Raw genomic sequence first — 20,417 nt, 5'->3', positions numbered from 1 at the left:
TATAAAAAGCTCCAGCGTGGCTCTTTTTAGTAGTAAGCTCCCAAGCTCCACTCAAATGGACGGTTCTGGATTTCAAGGGTTGTCTCGGGATCCAAGGGGGTAACGTTTCTCCTTGCAGAGAGTAACATATCAAGCCTGGGATGCCAAGGTGAGGAGACTTATAAGCCATACATAATCCTCTGGGAAATGAACTATGCAAATTGCCCTGTCAGAGAGGAAGAGGACTAGAACTCTAGAGCCAAATACTGGAAGTAGAATTTCTAAAAGTCAATATCGACCTTTGCCACGTGATTTAGGACAAAAGCCAAACCTGAATCTCAGTTTGCAGACACCGTGTTTCAGCGTAGTGCCTCTCATCAGTGCAAAGTGTGGGATACGGTTTAGCTGGGTGAGAGGCATCTAACCTGGAGAAAAGGGATACCATTTCTCCTTGCGGTGAGGTAAGGGTTGTCTCAAAAAGCCAAAATTATATCCCCTATCTGATCTTTTTTCCCTACAGAGCCGGTGTGATAGTATACTCTTCCACCCCTCCCTCTAGGGAGCCATTGACTCTCTGTGTCGTCGCTCTTTTCCTCACAGATCAGAGTTTACAACTATCTCTGGCACCTGTGAGCTTTCTAATGGCGACCGTGTGTGTTTTTGTTGTCAGCTCCCTCAGGAGCAGCGCCAGGAGAACGCAGCACAACAGTCCCCTCCCACTCTTCGCTTCCCGCCCTTTTCTGCAGCCAATGAACTGACGCTATTTCAGTTTGGCGGCAGAGCGCGCGAGCGCTTCCTTCATGTGGAACGCGCACACCGGAAGTCGCTCCTTCATTGTGTGGAAGGTGAGTAGAACGAGCGGAGCTCCGTCTGCTCCGGGGTGAGGGCGGGTTATAGTGTCTGCTGCCGGTATCTGTGAGGCTGGAAGGCTCGGTGTATCCCGGGAACAGAATCTGTGTGTGCGCCTGAGAGAAGCGGCTGGGAGGACCTGTGTATATGGTACGCATGTAGTAATAGTAGCCTGTAGTAAGATGCCATCAGGGAGCACGCCTACTGATCAGGCTCACTGGTGATGAGGCTGAGGGTTGGTGCCTCCTGTTATTAGTATGGTGCATTACAGAAGCCTTCCAGAAGATGTGCGGTGGTCTGTAGTGGAGGCCGCCCTTAATGGTGTTCGGCAGTATGAGATCGCCAGGCTCTATAACTGTAACCAAAGCACGGTATCTCGCCTGGTTAAAAGGTACAAGCTGCTAGATCTGTCCGATCAGAGTGACCGCCCGCGAACCAGGAGCGAGCAGAGTGACCATCAGCCCAAATCCGAGACAGGTGCCGAGAAGACATCAGCCGGCGTCCCCTGCGAAATGAAGGAAGATCCCGCATGTGTGGACACCGACGACGACACTGTGGATGTGAGTCGTGCAAATTTTTTTTTTCTCTCCCCACCCTGTCCCTCCGCTGCCTTTTTATTTTTGTAAAATTTATTCTCACCCTTCCCAGGTCCCTGGTGTCTTATTGTCCACAGCGCTGGAATCATGTAATAGCAGTTCTGCCTTACATGATTGATGGCAGCGCTGCAGAGAATAAGACACTAGAAACAGTGGAGGAGACATACCGCTTGACCTGCGGAGGGTAAGTCAAGGTCAGTGGTGTTCTGTTTTTTTTTTTTTTAAACTGCAGCCGGGTGACCGCTTTCCTGAAACCGTGCTAACTACCTGCCTGTTGTGCCCAGCGCCGATCTCTGCCATCACAGACCGCTCCTGCCAACGTTTCAGCAGCTTCTGCTGACGTCCCATCGACAAAGCAACGGGGAGTCACGCCCCGTCAATAGGCAGTCCAGAAGAAGCTGCTGCGGGGAGTCACGCGCCATTGATGGGCATCCCAGAAGAAGCTGCTGCGGGGAGTCACACGCCATCGATGGGCATCCCAGAAGAAGCTGCTGCGGGGAGTCACGCGCCATCGATAGGCATCCCAGAAGAAGCTGCTGCGGGGAGTCACGCGCCGTCGATAGGCATCCCAGAAGAAGCTGCTGCGGGGAGTCACGCCCCGTCGATAGGCATCCCAGAAGAAGCTGCTGCGGGGAGTCACGCCCCGTCGATAGGCATCCCAGAAGAAGCTGCTGCGGGGAGTCACGCCCCGTCGATAGGCATCCCAGAAGAAGCTGCTGCGGGGAGTCACGCCCCGTCGATAGGCATCCCAGAAGAAGCTGCTGCGGGGAGTCACGCCCCGTCGATAGGCATCCCAGAAGAAGCTGCTGCGGGGAGTCACGCCCCGTCGATAGGCATCCCAGAAGAAGCTGCTGCGGGGAGTCACGCCCCGTCGATAGGCATCCCAGAAGAAGCTGCTGCGGGGAGTCACGCCCCGTCGATAGGCATCCCAGAAGAAGCTGCTGCGGGGAGTCACGCCCCGTCGATAGGCATCCCAGAAGAAGCTGCTGCGGGGAGTCACGCCCCGTCGATAGGCATCCCAGAAGAAGCTGCTGCGGGGAGTCACGCCCCGTCGATAGGCATCCCAGAAGAAGCTGCTGCGGGGAGTCACGCCCCGTCGATAGGCATCCCAGAAGAAGCTGCTGCGGGGAGTCACGCCACGTCGATAGGCATCCCAGAAGAAGCTGCTGCGGGGAGTCACGCCCCGTCGATAGGCATCCCAGAAGAAGCTGCTGCGGGGAGTCACGCCCCGTCGATGGGCATCCCAGAAGAAGCTGCTGCGGGGAGTCACGCCCCGTCGATGGGCATCCCAGAAGAAGCTGCTGCGGGGAGTCACGCCCCGTCGATAGGCATCCCAGAAGAAGCTGCTGCGGGGAGTCACGCCCCATCGATAGGCATCCCAGAAGAAGCTGCTGCGGGGAGTCGCACCCCATCGATAGGCAACCCAGAAGAAACTACTCTGCTGAAGTGGAGCAGCTGAATTGCTGGCAGGAACGGTCAATGACCACTCTGCCGGCGCCGGGTACAACAGGCAGGTGATTGCCTGTTACCAGCTACCTGCCTGTTAGTTTTTTGTTTTTACTAAAAACTTCCTGGATAACCTTTTTAAATATATGTTTACGTAGTTTGTGTTCACATCCACTTCTCAGCCTCTGTGAGTGACTGTCACTTTTTACGGTGTCATGACGGAAACTCGACAGACCCCATTATGGTCATTGGTATGCATTGTATGCAGTTTGTCTACCGCATTCATCTCCTGCATGTAACTTTTTTTTCCTGTAATAGAATTCCTACTGCAGATGTAAACATTTCCTTTGATTGTTTTTATACCCATGACTTACATTTGAAACGAGAGGGTAGCGGGTGTCAAAATAATTCATCAATAATATATCCTTAAGCCATCACTCTGATATCAGTATGGTATGACCAGAGAACTCCTTTTAAGTTGTGAAAATGTAAAGTAATAAAACTAATATACTTTTTTTTTTTTTTTTTTCCAACAAGACCTTTGATACTCATTCCCAGTATGGGGAGGGGAAGATGGCTTGAGCTATGTTTCCTTTAATGGGGTATTCCCATCTCCAACAGGTGATGGCATATATTTTGGCCTAGGTACGTACTATGTTTGCGGCCATTGTCGGGTGCATATGCTCAGGAGGTATGTGCCTGATAATGGCCACTGTCCAGATAGGCAGGCATTCTCGGCACCGCTCGATCGAGTAGCGCCGAGTATCGTGTGGTGCTCTAGTGCTCAGATCCCCATAAGTGAATTATCTGAGCCTTTGCAGAGAGAGAGAATATTTTTCCTTCCTCTGGAAAAATGCTTGTGTTTGCCATTCACTTCCATTATGCTCGCTATTCGAGTCGAGCACGTCTGAGTGTCCGACCTGCTCGATTCGAGTACCGAACACTCGAGCATTTCAGTGCTCGATCAACATTAATATAGATCCATTGTAAAGAAACGTATAGCGCATGGAGAGTCTGCAACGCTTTCTTAGGCCGGTTTCACACGTCCGTATATTTCCAGTACCAGAGATATCCGTGTGTGGTGGCCATGTGCCGCATCAGGATCACGCGGACCAGCGCCTGGGAATCAGCGCTACAGTTAGCGCTGTTCCCAAACGCTGGGTGCTGAACACTGACCTCATGGTTCCTGCTGGCGCTGTGATCAGCACCAGCAGGGACAATGATGAGGGTAGTAGTAGTTTTCTCCTGCAGTGTCTCTGTGTAAAAATAAGATAAAGTCCATTTACTCACCTGTCCGGAGATGTCCCCGCAGCAATCCTCTGACCGCTGACGCCGAGAATGAGTCGCTCCAGCGCCTCGCTCACTGAGTGACAGGACACCGCTCCAGAGCGCAGCTCCAGGGCCCCCTCGCCGTGTGTGTTCAACGTGAGACACTTTTGTGGACTGTGCATCCGCACACGGACATACAGTCCATGGAAACAGACATGCACAGACCCATAGATTTGAATGGGTCTGCGTATGTCAGTGTCTCCAGTACGTGTGAAAACTGTCACCACACGTACTGGAAACATGGACATGTGAAAGAGCCCTTATACAGGTAAAGAAGCACTACCATTCTTTTTTTTTTTTTTCTTTTTTTTCCCTTTTCCTAAATCTTTCTAATTGTGTTAATATGCTTACTAATCGTTGTCTTCCCCATTTTCCATTTCTGGTCCTTTTCTAACTCAAGTGATGGCTATTTTTCATCAGGTTACAATGGGCTCTATTCATGAGCCGGATGTTGCTCACACATTGTAAGTCTATGGAGTGTCAGAACAATGCTCTAACAACGTAAAAGCCACTTCCGGTTCACACACAGACCCCAGTAGTGACCTTTGCAAAGTTAGTCTTGGGTGCCGTTTAGTATTCTATTTGTGTCTGAGATGTGCCTGCTAAGAAGCCACTTCCTAATAATCATATCTGCTTTCCGCTCCATTAGAAATGAAATGCAAATAGTTTGCTTATTAAAACCTGTATGATTTTCCTTAAACTGCATGGCTATTATAGGGTATTTTTCCCATGTAACAGCAGCATGATGTAGGGGCATCGACCCGGATTCCAGTGATGTATTGTTTAGTTTACTGGGTGCAGGAGTTGTGATACAATCACCATTTTCTCTGCTGCAGACCTAGCACAGCTCTGAATAACTCCGCTCCCACTGTATAACTTCGCTCCCACCACTGATCGGCCATTTTCTGTCAATATACATAACTGCCAATCAGTGGTGGTGGTGTGGTTGGACCATGAGGCATGAGACACCTATAGTGATAATCTCTAGCTGATAAAACACTGATAGCAAAACACAGACCAGTAAGTGACATATCGCTGGAAACCGCGTATCTGCCACTACATCGTGGTGTTCTCAGATTACATAGCAAAAACCTGCTGACAGATTTCCCTTTAAAAGAGGTAGTATTGCGCTATGATGTAATTAACTTCATTTTGTATTTTGACATCTTTCATTCAGCTTTTTACTAATTGTATTGAAAGTTTTATTGAAATCCTTATATAATATATTTATATATTTAAAAAAAAGTTTTATTTTCCCTCCCCTTCTTATTTTTGTTATTCTCACAGGCCGATTCCAATAATATGGGTCTTTCACCTACTCAAAAATCATTTTTCCCTCTTAACTCTTTGGAGTCACTACTTAAACTGTTCGGATGGGAACTGTCTCGTCCCGAGCCCGATCTTGCTCTGCTATCACTTACTTTGGGCTTTGTTGAGCACTTTTTGGCTGTTAATCGTGTTGTTCCCACCAATTTGACCAGTCTATCAAGAGCATCTGATTTATTGTCAAAAATAGACGGAGATGGAACAAAGGCAAAACGTGGGGATTCATCAAACCCGGGCACCGGTGCTGTTAAGTCTGATCAAGGAAAGCGAGGAGCTAGGCATGAACTGGGAAGAAAAGGTGTTTCTAGGGAGCAATCAATTAAAGAAAAGGAGGCCAGTCATAAAGAAGTCACCAGAAGGCCAGCTAAGAAAGAAGTCAACAAATCGTCGAAAGAAGGATCTGACCTTAACAAAGACCAAGATGTAGCAAATGAAGAGGGCAGTAATACAGAAGGGGCATCAAGAACTGGGTCTGCAAAGGAAGGCATTGGAAAAGGTGAGGACATCGACAATTCAGAACCTTCCCAGGAAGGAGTTCCATATTTTCCTACATTAGAGCTAGCTGTTGTCCAAGCTCTGTATGCACGATTCACAGCCCAAACCAGAGGAGCGGTGGACTTGTCTTGCTATCCTCGTGAGAATGGTGCATCAGGTCGGGAGTTAATTCGTAGAGTATCTGATATCATCTGGAATGGCCTTAGTCGATCGTACTTCAAAGACCGAGCCCATATTCAGTCACTCTTCAGCTTTGTTACAGGTGAGAATAAAAGATGTGCGACTCAATGCCTGATACGATTTTGATTAAATTGGGTATATACTCCAATAATACTAATATCACAAATGGTAAAAGATATACAATACAGACCAAAAGTTTGGACACACCTTCTCATTTAAAGATTTTTCTGTATTTTCATGACTATGAAAATTGTACATTCACACTGAAGGCATCAAAACTATGAATTAACACGTGGAATTATATACTTAACAAAAAAGTGTGAAACAACTGAAAATATGTCTTATATTCTAGGTTCTTCAAAGTAGCCACCTTTTGCTTTGATGACTGCTTTGCACACTCTTGATATTCTCTTGATGAGCTTCAAGAGGTAGTCACCGGAAATGGTTTTCACTTCACAGGTGTGCCCTGTCAGGTTTAATAAGTGGGATTTCTTGTCTTATAAATGGGGTTGGGACCATCAGTTGTGTTGTTCAGAAGTCAGGTGGATACACAGCTGATAGTCCTACTGAATAGACTATTAGCTGCTTTTTTTCTTGCCATAATACAAATTCTAAGTAAAGAAAAATGAGTGGCCATCATTACTTTAAGAAATTAAGGTCAGTCAGTCCAAAAAATTGGGAAAACTTTGAAAGTGTCCCCAAGTGCAGTTGCAAAAACCATCAAGCGCTACAAAGAAACTGGCTCACATGAGGACCGCCCCAGGAAAGGAAGACCAAGAGTCACCTCTGCTTCTGAGGATAAGTTTATCCGAGTCACCAGCCTCAGAAATCGCAGGTTAACAGCAGCTCAGATTAGAGACCAGGTCAATGCCACACAGAGTTCTAGTAGCAGACACATCTCTACAACAACTGTTAAGAGGAGACTTTGTGCAGAAGGCCTTCATGGTAAAATAGCTGCTAGGAAACCACTGCTAAGGACAGGCAACAAGCAGAAGAGACTTGTTTGGGCTAAAGAACACAAGGAATGGACTATAGACCAGTGGAAATCTGTGCTTTGGTCTGATGAGTCCAAATTTGAGATCTTTGGTTCCAACTACCGTGTCTTTGTGGGACGCAGAAAAGGTGAACGGATGGACTCTACATGCCTGGTTCCCACCGTGAAGCATGGAGGAGGAGGTGTGGGTGTGCTTTGCTGGTGACACTGTTGGGGATTTATTCAAAATTGAAGGCATACTGAACCAGCATGGCTACCACAGCATCTTGCAGCGGCATGCTATTCCGTCCGGTTTGCATTTAGTTGGACCATCATTTATTTTTCAACAGGACAATGACCCCAAGCACACCTCCAGGCTGTGTAAGGGCTATTTGACCAAGAAGGAGAGTGATGGGGTGCTACGCCAGATGACCTGGCCTCCACAGTCACCAGACCTGAACCCAATCGAGATGGTTTGGGGTGAGCTGGACCGCAGAGTGAAGGCAAAAGGGCCAACAAGTGCTAAGCATCTCTGGGAACTCCTTCAAGATTGTTGGAAGACCATTTCTGATGACTACAACTTGAAGCTCATCAAGAGAATGCCAAGAGTGTGCAAAGCAGTCATCAAAGCAAAAGGTGGCTACTTTGAAGAACCTAGAATATAAGACATATTTTCAGTTGTTTTACACTTTTTTGTTAAGTATATAATTCCACATGTGTTAATTCATAGTTTTGATGCCTTCAGTGTGAATGTACAATTTTCATAGTAATGAAAATACGGAAAGATCTTTAAATGAGAAAGTGTGTCCAAACTTTTGGTCTGTACTGTATACATTTGGAGAACTGCATGTGTGCTTACCTGTCTATTGAGACTAAGAACCAGGGCTAGTTCATTCGTCCACCTGCTATACATGAACTGATTTTACAAAACCATTTTTTGAAGCCGGTTTATGGTATGTAATCTGAGATCAGCATGATGTAGGGGCAGAGAGACTGATTCCAGTAATGAGTCACTAACTAGGCTGTGTTGCTCTTTCAATACAATCAGTGTTTTATCGGTAGAAGATTCACTACAGGACTAGGTGTGTTGCCCTTCCAAGTCAACTGTTGTTTTGGTAACCCAGCCCTTACCTCTTAATGGCAACTTTGTGTAAACTGTATATTGCCATTCAGTGATGTAGGGGTTACACGGGGCTCAGCATTCTGAGCTCTGCTATAAACTGATAGTATCAAAATGACAGCAATCAGACTAGCAAGTGAAACATTGCAGGAATCAGGATCTCAGCCTCTACATCATGCTACTCAGATTAATTTACAAATGTGGTGACATATTCGCTTTAAAACCATTGCTTGCGCATTAAAGAGGTTGTCCAGTCAAAGATATTGGTGGGATGGAAGTCTGACACACGCCACCCCCACTAATCAGCTGTTAAAACGGATGACTAGATGTAAACACATTGAATGGAGCTACAATGCACAGCTCCATTCAGTGTGTAGTGGCCACTGCCAGGTACTGCAGAACAGGTTAAGCGCGCAGTAGCTCAGTTCATGGTTGTGGCTGGGGCTAATAACAGCTGATCAAGGCTATATGTGTTAGTGCAATAGTATTAAGGTGGTATTGTTTCATATCACAAGGACCCAAATACATTGTCAGTATTCTCTGCATTCCTTAGGTACAAAGCTTGATTCCCCAGGTGTAGCGTTTGCAGTTGTGGCTGCTTGTCAAGTACTAGGTCTTTCCGATGTACATCTGGCGCTCTCAGAGGACCATGCTTGGGTTGTGTTTGGAAAAGATGGTGAAGAGACAGCTGAAGTAACCTGGCATGGGAAGGGCAATGAGGACAGAAGAGGACAGTCTGTGAGCCCCGGTGTAGCAGAAAAGGTGAGCTTGTGTTTTACATTATTCAAGGCCCCCATTCACATTAGATGGCTATTGGTCAAACGATCGACACTCTCGACTTGGCAACGTGTCCTGGTATTCTCTGTGAGAGCCGAAACTTGGCTGTCAGTCTGGTGCAGCTTATGGCCATAGCCTTAGTGTTGTAAATCTTAAAATCAATCTATCCTATGTGTTTTATCTTGTGTCCTCACTAGAGCTGGTTGTATCTAAATGGCAGATACCTGAGCTGTGACCGTCACATGGAAGTGGCTTTTATGGTCTGTGCTATTAATTCTTCTATAGATGCCCACACAGACAGCCTGGAATTGCTGCAATTACAGCAGGTAAATTTTTTTTACAGATGTGTGTTTGGATAAGTCCTCTTTTTAAAGGGATATTACGAGAGTTGGTGCAAATAGATTAGTAGGACTAGGACCAACGGCCACGTAGCTAATCTGTGGCCGCTGGACGGAAGCCCTGAGAAGAAGCAGCAGTTTTGTACATGGCTTGCAGTTGCTGTTGCAGCTTGGTGTCTCAATTCAAAGCATATGGGACTGACTGAGAAACAATTGATATGGCTTTTGTAAGTAGACATTGCCTTCGTCCCTCAGCATTTATCACCTATCTCATGGGAGTATATCTATTTTGGGAAAATCCCTCTTAACCTCTTGGGGAATGTCCCAATATAGGTAGGGGCGTAAGTGCGCCTTCACTGCTTGGAGCTTCACTGGCTCAGGAGTTGAGCCTGCTCCAAACTTCATGGGCACTGGCTCTGTTGCATAGCATCATAGGAAACCAGTAATTATACAATACACCGCAATACTAAAGTATTGCAGTGTATTATACAGGCGATAAAGCAACTTCAAATTTCCTGAGGGAACTAATAAAAAAAAAAAGTAAAACATTAAGTTGACCTTTTATTTTTTTCTCAAAGCATAAATAAATATTGAATCTAATTTTTTTAAATTTCTTGTTGCTGCATTCATAATTGTTCGAACCAATAGAATATTAAAATACTGTCCCATACGGTGAATATCAAGTAAAAAGAAAAAAAAATCTCTTTCGACACTAATCAAAGTGATAGACACCAAAAATAAGTGACTGAAGATGGAAAAAAAAGTTTTGAAGTATATAAATTTGGTATCTCCAAAACCATAACTACCTTTTAAAACAAAATTACCAGGTCATTTTTTTTACCGCAAAATAACCATTGTAAGAAAAAAAACACGTTTTCTTCAATGCTGCCCATTAGCAAAAACTCTCATATGGCTATGTTGATGGAAAGATTAGAAAAGGTATTGCTCTTGGAAGAAGGGGAGGGAAAAAAATCCCAGAATGAACGGGTTAAATGTTGCGGGGTAAAGTTAATTTATACTTTACTGTTTGTAATAAACATGTTTTTTTTAATATTCTAGAGCTTACTTTGGTTGCTGTATGATGGAGGACACCTAAGCAAGTAAGTTCCATTGAGGAATAATTATTGCCCATGTGTGAGATACTTGGGCCACGTTCACACGTTCAGTATTTGGTCGGTATTTGTAAGCCAAAACCAGGAGAGGAACAATCAGGGGAAAAGTATAATAGAAACACGTCACCACTTCTGTATTTATCACCCTCTCCTGGTTTTGGCTTACAAATACTGATGTAAAATACTGACCAAATACTCATCATGTGAATGTGGCTTTAAAGGGATATTGTAAGGCTATGTGCCCACGTTGCATTTATGAAGCAGAAAATTTCTGCTGCATAAATGCAAGTCCTCTCCCGGAAAAACGCATGCGGAATTCCGCACGCGTTTATCGTGCATTTTTCGCGCGTTTATCACGCGTTTTCCACATGCGGAATTGCCTTGCGTTTTTTATGCATTGGACAAAGGCAATTCCGCTTGCGGAAACGCAAAATTAAATGACATGCTGCGGATTTTTGAACGCGGCATAAACGCTGCGGAAAAATCCGCAGCATGTGCATAGAACTTGCGGAATCCCATTGGGGACCATGGGGTGCGGATATACATGCGTTTTTCAAGCGTTTACGCTGCGGAAATTCCGCAGCATATACGCTTGAAAAATGCTACGTGGGCACATAGCCTAAACTATTTAAAGGGAACTAATCGCGTTTTAAATGCATTCCAATATGCTGACAGGAAGAGCTGAGCACATTGTTTGGTTTTTGTAGGAAGATAAATAAAACTGTTTAATTATTCATTTAGGCTGTGTGCCCACGTAGCGTTCAAGCGTATATGCTGCGGAATTTCCGCAGCGTAAATGCTTGAAAAACGCATGTATATCCGCACCCCATGGTCCCTCAATGGCATTCCGCAATGTCAATGCCCATGCTGCGGATTTTTCCGCAGCGTATATGCTGTGGTCAAAAATCCGCAGCATGTTCATTAATTTTGCGGAAGCGCAGCGGAATCAATGTGCGGATGGTACCCAAGTCTGGATGAGAGGAGACTCTCATCCAGACCTGGGTACCAAAGAACCTGTAAAAAAAAGAATAAAATAAAGTTTATACTTCTGATGTTTTCCCTCCGTCGCGCTGTTGTCTGAAGGACCTGCCACGTCATTGAGTCATGTGACCCACCACATGACTCAATGACGTCACCGCAGGTCCTGCACACAACAGCGTGAGCCGCTCAAGACACCGGACGGGGCAGAGAATGCATCAGAAGGTGAGTATAAACTTTATTTTTTTATTTTTTACCATTCTGAACAAGTTGTCAAGCACTTTTCCAAGTGATGCTTGGAGAAGTGCTTGATAACCCGCATGCGGAAATGCATGCAAAGACGCCTCACAAACGCTTCTACCTGGCGGGAAAACCGCATGTAATATCCGCATGCGATTTTCCCACCAGGGAGAAGCGTAAAAAATATGCTTCAGGTCCGCAACGTGGGCACATAGCCTTAGATCTCTGTTCAGTCTGGGCTTAGGAGTCCAGTGGGCGGTCCTACTCAATAATAGACTGCCTTCCTTAAATGAGTTAGAGATGATTGCAAGTTTAGGCTGAATATTTAACCTGATGGGTTTCTTTTAAGTAAGCATTAATATTGTTAAAACTTTTATTTATTAATATTGTCATCACTTTCATGTGATGTGCCATTGCTGTACTGCAGACACTTGCCCATCCCTGATTTATTTTTATTTATTTTTTGTTCATATGATGACGTGAGGTCATATGATTGTGGAAGCTGATTGCTTGATACAACATCCGTGCTGTTGTCATATTGAAACAATGGGCCTCAATAAGTGGGAACAACACCAAATCTCTAATTTACCCTATTTTCAAATATTGCCCTTGTTAAAACATAAATAAATTTAGTGTTATTCTCTTTAGACTTTATCACAAAGCTGTAGGATAAGTTGCTAATTGATGAGGGGCCATCTGCTGGGATACCCACTGTTCCCATGAACAGGGCTTTGCAGACCCCCATCTGAATGAAGTTGAGGTATTGTAGATCTGAAGCCTCTGTCACTCCTGCTCTATTCCTCGCCCAGCGCTGCCTCCTCCTGTTTAACTGACAGCCTCTATGTTGCGTGGTTTCGGGCAAAGGAGCCATCAGTCAAGCAGCAGGAGGAGGCTGTGCTGAGTGGGGAATAGACCTCTAGTGACAGAGGTTTCAGATCTACCGTAGCTCTTCAGTTTCATTTGCTTATCAGTTCAAACGCTGATTTCTCAGTTACTGAGGAATGGACTGGCCATGTAAAGGGATTGCTGGACTTGTCCTTGAGTGACAAGCGCATATAAATAGTTTGGGAGGCAAAATTCTGCTGACAGATTCCCTTTTTAAAGAGCTTTTCTCCTTAGGTACCCAATGGCCCTGGGTAATTTAGCAGACCTTGAAGATCTAGCTTTAACTTCTGGACGTCCAAAGCCACTTGAGCTGTATAACAAGGTTCGTTTTCTCTGTTTTTTCTTATTTCCTTTACTCCATTCTAAATTTAAAAAAAACAAAAGTGAATAAGGGGTGTGTGTTATCAGAAACTGTTTTTAAAGGGGTATTCCCATCTCCAAGATCCTATCCCAATATGTAGTAAGTGTAATATTAGCAGATACCTCCAATTAGAAATGTACTATAGTCCTTCTGATTCACTGTTTACCCAATATGCAGGGCATTGCAGTAACTTGGGTTTCCATGGTTATGACCACTAGCAACTAACTGTCACAATGAGTGGTCGTAACCATAGATACCTAAGCTACTGCAATGCCCTGTACATGGGATAAGCGACATAGGTTATCAGGAGAATTGTACTACATTTCTAATTGGAGGTATTTGCTAATATTAGTTATTATATCTACAACATATTGGGATAGGATCTTGGAGATTGGAATACCCCTTTAAACTATGTTTACTCTGTTTCCTCATTGCGGGACACAGGACCTTGGGTGTATGCTGTCTTTTTTTAAATCAGATATTTTTTATTAAAATATTTTTCAACATTACAAATAAACAACAGTGAGACATCACCAAACTGGTAATGCCTCTCAAAACCCACCCATTCCCCTTCCCCCCACCCATTACAACCCCAAGAACCATATAACAAGAGCAAATTTTGTTATTACAGACCGTATACTATCATATAGCTTATTTGACCGTTAAGGCATTGATAAATTGATCCAAGGATATATAGCATAGCATCCGACAATCAGCAATTAGTTATACAGAGTATGGGAGACCACAATATTTCAATCTCAAGTGATATTTAAATTAGACATGACATAATGACCATGAAACATGCTCCATTTACCCCAGATTTTGTCAAATTTACGTATAGCCTTCCGTTTTTTTGTACACTCCCTCTTCTAATCTTAATAAAAGACGCATTCTATCCAGGAATTCTTGGAACCTGAGAGGGGAGGGATCTAGCCAATGTGCGGCAGTAAGCTTTCTGACCTGGTATAGAGTCCTCTTAATGGCTATTATTTCATCCTCTTAACATCCTATTATTTCCACATGGCCTAATACACATACTTTAGGATGTAGGGGTAAATTACACTCAAACACAATATTTAATATATTGCACACACTCATTCCAGAATACAGCGACCCTCCTACACATCCACATCATATGCATATGATCTGCTCCTTCCTCTCCACATTTCGGACACATACTGTCATTCCTTACCCCAATGCGCTGTAGAAATTTGGGGGTTCTATATACTCTATGTAATAAATACAACTGTGAGAGTCTATGTGCCTCACATGTAGATAATGTCGGAACACTCTCCACCACATCTTCCCACTCCTCTGAGGATATAGTACCAATGTCACATTCCCACCTCTCCTTGACATTTAAGGGTCTGTCCCACTGAAATTGCTGCATAAGTATCCCGTAAATTCTGGATATCATTCCCTTCCCACCTCTATGGCATAGTAGCGTATTAAACAGTATATGATGTTGGATTTTACTCTGCATATGTCGTGGCTGTACAAACCATGCGTGCCTCAATTGGAGATAAAAGTAGAAACTGGTTTGTGGGACACAATATTCGTCTTTTATCTGTTGGAACGATTTAAGTATTTCCCCCTCTAATATTTGCGCCACATTAGTTATTCCCAATTTTTCCCATATTCGGAATCCTTTCAATTTATGGATCTCTGGAAGGCCCGCATTATGCCACAACAGAGTAAACGGGGTAAAGCCTTTCATTCCCCACAACAGTTTGATTTTCTGCCACGTTTTCCCCATAAGTGTTAGGGTCGGGAGGTGTCGCCTAGCATCCCACCCCGAGATTCCTGTTTCTAAAAAGGAGATAATCGGCAGATTGTGTGACAGTAGGCGTATCAGTTTATCCAGGTTCCCCTGAACCAACCCGAGCTGTTGAGTCTGCGAGGCCAGAAAGTATATCCATGGATTAGGTGCGGCTAGTTCCCCCTGATCTTTGGGCCTTTGAAGTGTATTCAAACTAATTCTGGCCACCCCTTTTTTCCAGATCAGCTCCCGAAACAATGCCTGAAACTTATAAAATATTCTCATGGGAATCCAAACAGGTGAATTATGAAGGATATATAATAATTGGGGCATTAACACCATTTTAATTAGATTAGTTTGACCTACCACTGATAAGGGAAGTTTACTCCAAGTATTGGCCTTTTGTTGAAACCTGGCAAGCAGTTCAAGTAAATTTAAAGGAATATAATCTCCGATAGATGCGGTCACTCTAACTCCGAGATATTTGAATTCCCGCACAACCTTCAAGCTGGTACTCCCTACCTTCGTATTCTGAGACAAACCATCAACCGGCATAAGGACTGATTTGTCCCAATTCATCAGCAAGCCAGAATAATCTCCAAACTCCGTTATTAGATTCATAGCCGCCATCAGAGATTGCTCCGTGTCACCCAGAAACAACAGAAGGTCGTCGGCATATAAAGCCACCCGCTCCTCCAGTGTTTTGTAGCAGAACCCCTGTATTTCGCTGCTGGAACGAAGCTTGACAGCCAACGGCTCCACAGCCAGGGCGAATAGTAGGGGGGACAACGGGCAGCCTTGACGCGTGCCTCTGCCCATTTCAATGTTACCAGAAAGATTGCCATTAATTCTAATCCGAGCTACCGGATTGCTATATAGAAGTTGCACCCAGGCTCGAAATTCAGCACCAAATCCCATCTTTCTCAAAACAGCCCATAAGTACTCCCACTCGACACTATCAAAAGCCTTAGCGGCATCAAGCGATAGCACTGCCCTACCACCCACATTGTGTGGCTGCATTTGTAGGTTAAAGAAAAGCCAACGCAAATTAATTGCCGTTGACTTGGCTGGTATAAATCCAGTCTGGTCTTCTGCAATCAGGTGCTTAATAACCGCCCCCAATCTGGTAGCCAGGATCTTAGCTGGGTGTATGCTGTCTGTCCAGTAGGAGGCGACACTAGGCTTTATCTGAAAAAGATTAACTGGTGGCTTCTCCCCTGCAGTATACACCACCTGAGGGCGTTAGCCATCTTCAGTTTTTGCTTAGTGTCGCTAGGAGGCACACCTAAAGATTTTTACTCCACTTTTTTTCTTCAATTTTTTTCCACGGAGTACAGATGAAGATAAGCGGGTCTCTAAAGAGACTCCCGGCATGGCTCCTTCCTCTGCCCCCTTCTAGGGGTGCACAGTTGAAGTTGAGATGTCTCCTTACCATGTCGCTCCTTCCCCAACCCCTCGGGTGTTGGTTCGAACTTGAGAGCTCCCTCCTTCCCCAATTCCTTTTGGTTTCTGGGTTGAAGTCGAGTGAGGATTACAGCCTCCTGACGGTGACAGCAGCACCCTCCCTAATCCCCCTCATGGGGGTATTAGGTTGAGACACCCCAGGTAGGATCTGTGCAGAGCGCTCTGCACCAACGTTCAGGGATCGCAGCCTGGCTGCAGAACCCTGAAGGACTGGGGGGCATAGTGCCGGCAGGAGGGCAGTACACAGGACAGAGGGTCAGAGAACACAGGCTGCTCACAGCTCTGTGTCTCTCCAGGCACCACAGCTATTGTGCCTTATAGGAACCTTTTCAAGGCTCCTTTCCAGCGGTTTACCCCACCGCCCTCCCTGCCATTAAAAAACGGGGGGGGGGGTCCGATTCATATCCGCCATGCCCCCCCCCCCCCACCTGGACTACCGCGCCGGCCTGGAGCCCTTTTAGGCAGCAGTCATAAATTTACTCCGCGGCTCCGGCCTAGCCGAAGCCGCCGCCCACTCTCCGCCCCCCCAGCCCGCCCCCCGGATGACCATTATTATACGATGCAGTGTCATACAAGAGGTGGAGACGAACGGAAAGGGTGAGCTTTCTAGCAGCGCTGCCGCCTTTTCAACGCTCCGCCCCCCCTTCTTCTCCTCACTCCGTCGGCCATTTTCAGCACGGCACACAGCAGAAAGTTAACTCTTTCCAGGACGATCGTCAAGCTGGTCTCTGGGGGGCACAGGATCTTCCAGTTACAGGCGCTGACTAAGGAGCAGGCACACTAAGTTGGGATAAATCCACAGTCAGAGTCTCTGCTCTGGTGTGAGGATTTTAAAAACTTCCCTGTACCGCTGGCCCCCTCTGCAGCATCGCTAGCCACCGCTACGTAGCCATACCTGAACTGAGGTTTTTCTTTTTTTTTTATAGCTCAGTGGTTAGTGCACTGGCTTTGGGGACAAATACTATGCCAGGCTCAAAGTCAGAGAACCAGGCAGGATCGCTACTATGCATTCTGTGCAGCCTGCAATCATACTTTCCCTAGTGGCAGCACATACCCGCATTGTCAGGATTGCAGGCAAGCTGCTGCGCCGGAGTCCCATGAAGCCCCTTCAGATGCCCCGGTGCTTAATACCACACCGGAATGGGCCACACAGATGTCGCAATCTATCTCCACATTGCTTCAGGCTCTGCAAACTCATCCTGCTATGGATACTACTCTAAGGGAGTGTTCCACTCAGGGACATGAGGGCACATCCACGTCTAGATCAGGACGCAAGCGGACCCATAGGTCTCGTTCATCTGCGTCATCCCATACAACAGAGTCGTCCCTTTCTAGCGTGAGACACCGTACTCCCAGCTCATCTAGACCGTCCTCTGACAGGGACAGACAACACAGATCCCCACAGACATCCCTGACCAGAGAGGGTCTCCGCTCCCGTTTTCCCAGCAGGAGAAGCCTTAGTGAGACACAGGATTCCGAGACCTGTGATTCCGACTCAGACAAGGAAACCGAAGGGTCCCTGATTCCCATTCCCCCGGGCAATACAGTGCTAGTTGATGACTTAATCTCATCTATCCATCGGGTGCTGGACATATCCGATCCACCCCTGGAGACACCAGGGCATAAAATTTCCTTTGAAGGAGTCCTGAAACCGCCTAAGGTCTTTTTTGACCACCCAGAATTTGATGCGATCCTTAAAAAGCAGTTTTCTCAACCTGAGAAAAAGTTTACAAATCGCAAATATCTGGAAGCGCGGTATCCGTTTCCACAGGAGGTCACTAAAAAGTGGATAGACCCTCCAGTCTCCAGACTAGCAGCTCAGACACTTTTCACTGCCAGATAGCTCAACCCTCAAGGACACAGCAGACCGGCAGGTTGAATGCATGGCTTGTTCAATTTTCGAGGCCGCAGGGACCTCCCTGGCCCCATTGTTCGCCTCAGTTTGGACTTGCAAAACAATCCTAGCCTGGGCCCAAAATTTACAGACTGCCCTACAAACATCTGCCCCTGACCTATCGGATCAGGCTGCTCAATTAACAGTCTCAACAGACTACTTGCTCCATGCAGTCCTAGATTCTGCAAGGTGTACAGCCGGGGTAGCTTCCAATGCCATCACGATTCGGCGTATCCTCTGGCTGCGAGAATGGAAAGCAGATGCAGCTTCAAAGAAGTCCCTCACTTATCTCCCGTACCTCAGTGGTCCGCTTTTCGGTGAACAGTTGGACAAAATGATATCCAATGCTACCGGAGGTAAAAGTACCTCTCTCCCTCAACTAAAGCCTAAATGCACTTACAAAAATCGTAATCGGGCACGTTACCGATCCTTTCGGAACTCTTCCGGCTGGTCCGTTTCGCGACCAGCACAGAATAACAGCCGCACTCCACGCAGGGACAACTCGAGGTCAACGCAAAAGTCAGACAAGACCTGGCAATCAAAAGCAGGCCAGTCAAAATTTAAGGGAGGAAAGTCTCGCACTTCCCCCTCGTCATGACTCACCAACTCTGGAGGACACTCCACCTGTAGGCGGCCGTCTTTTGCTTTTATCAGGTTTGGCTGCCTATTACAGAAGACAGGTGGGTCAGAGAGCTAGTGTCTTCAGGATACAAGAGTTTACCTCCACACCGCCAAACAGATTTTTTCCGTCTGTTCCCCCAAAACCGCCAGCCGAGACTTGTGCCTTCCACCAAGCGGTCTCCTCGCTTCAAGTAGGAGTCATAGCACCGGTCCCTATGGCCGAGCGCTTCCACGGGTTCTACTCAAATTTATTCATAGTCCCCAAAAAAGGAGGCAGCGTACGGCCCATACTGGACCTAAAACAGCTCAACAAATAAGTATGGGTACGTCATTTTCGCATGGAGTCCCTTCGGTCCATCATTGCGTCCATAGACATTCAAGACTCATACCTGCATATACCAATTGCGCCAGCTCATCAGAGATTTCTCAGGTTCGCAATCAACCGGGAACACTACCAGTTCGTGGCTCTCCCATTCGGACGCGCCACGGCTCCCAGAGTGTTCACCAAGGTCATGGCGGTCACCATGGACGTCCTGCACTCCAGAGGCATAATAGTCGTTCCATATCTGGACGATCTCATCAAGGCTCCCACCTTCAAGGACTACCAAATCAGTGTCTCAATCACAATCGACATTCTGCGTCGTTTGGGCTGGCTAGTCAATTTAAAAAAAGTCATCACCAACCCCGAGTCAGTCTCTCACCTTTTTGGGGATGTTATTCAACACCCTAAAGGGTCTGGTACTACTCCCCATGGACAAGGTACTACCTCTCCAAACAGGAGTCCGTACCCTACTTCGCAAACCCCCTCCGTCTCTCCAGTTTGCCATGAGAATTCTTGGCAGGATGGTGGCGGCAATAGAAGCGGTCCCATTTGCCCAGCTTCACCTCAGGCCTCTCCACTTGGCCATCCTCAAGTCATGGGACAAGAATCCCTTTTCCCTCGACAGGGAGTTTCAGTTGATGTCGTCAACCAAGAGATCCCTGCACTGGTGGCTCAAACCAGCCTCGTTGTAAAAGGGAAGATCCTTTCTCTCGAGTCATTGGAAAGTTCTGACCACCGATGCCAGCCTGACTGGTTGGGGTGCGGTACACCTGCACCACAGAGCACAGGGCAAGTGGTCCTCAACAGAAGCGACCTTGCCCATCAACATCTTAGAGATTCGTGCCATTTTCCTGGCGTTGAGAGCCTTCCATCATCTATTGGCAGCCTCTCACATCAGAATACAGTCAGACAATGCCACAGCTGTGGCATACGTCAATCATCAAGGGGGGACCCGCAGTGCCCAGGTGATGCGAGAAGTGACTCACATTCTCCATTGGGTGGAAGACACAGGGTCGGTTCTCTCGGCGGTCCACATCCCGGGAGTAGACAACTGGGAAGCAGACTTCCTCAGTCGACAGGGAATGGACTCGGGGGAGTGGTCTCTCCATCCCGAAGTCTTTCAACAGATCTGTCACCGCTGGGGGACTCCGGACGTGGACCTAATGGCATCCCACTTCAATGCCAAAGTCCCCAACTTCATGGCCCGAACACACGACCCGCGGTCGTTGGGAGCGGACGCCTTAGTTCAGGACTGGACTCAGTTTCAGCTCCTGTACATCTTTCCACCTCTTCCTCTAATATCCAGAGTGGTGAGGAAGATCAAGCAAGAGGGAGTTCCAACCATCCTCATCGCACCAGACTGGCCCAGACAT

At 46.5% G+C, this 20,417-nt stretch overlaps 1 protein-coding gene across 4 annotated transcripts in view; it reads left to right on the top strand.

Annotated features, from left to right (window-relative positions):
• The first annotated feature begins 723 nt into the window (after positions 1 to 723).
• Positions 724 to 20,417, top strand: part of MEN1 (menin 1) — a 33,633-nt gene continuing 13,939 nt past the window's right edge. The window contains exons 1-7 of one of the 4 annotated variants that reach the window (XM_073658358.1): positions 724 to 824; positions 1,220 to 1,388; positions 5,487 to 6,021; positions 8,847 to 9,055; positions 9,268 to 9,396; positions 10,468 to 10,508; positions 12,858 to 12,945. In XM_073658358.1, coding sequence (XP_073514459.1) covers positions 1,341 to 1,388; positions 5,487 to 6,021; positions 8,847 to 9,055; positions 9,268 to 9,396; positions 10,468 to 10,508; positions 12,858 to 12,945 — 1,050 coding nt within the window. In that variant the 5' untranslated portion in view covers positions 724 to 824; positions 1,220 to 1,340. Of the gene's footprint in view, positions 825 to 953; positions 979 to 1,219; positions 1,389 to 5,486; positions 6,283 to 8,846; positions 9,056 to 9,267; positions 9,397 to 10,467; positions 10,509 to 12,857; positions 12,946 to 20,417 lie in introns of those variants that run through there. The other 3 variants (XM_073658355.1, XM_073658356.1, XM_073658357.1) reach the window with 3 other exon arrangements.

The sequence above is a fragment of the Phyllobates terribilis genome, unplaced genomic scaffold (assembly GCF_046119375.1).
Source record: "Phyllobates terribilis strain yellow unplaced genomic scaffold, ASM4611937v1 Scaffold_13__5_contigs__length_258822181, whole genome shotgun sequence".
Taxonomy (NCBI): domain Eukaryota; kingdom Metazoa; phylum Chordata; class Amphibia; order Anura; family Dendrobatidae; genus Phyllobates; species Phyllobates terribilis.
Note: the sequence above shows the minus strand (reverse complement) of the source record. Positions and strands in the feature narration are given on the sequence as shown.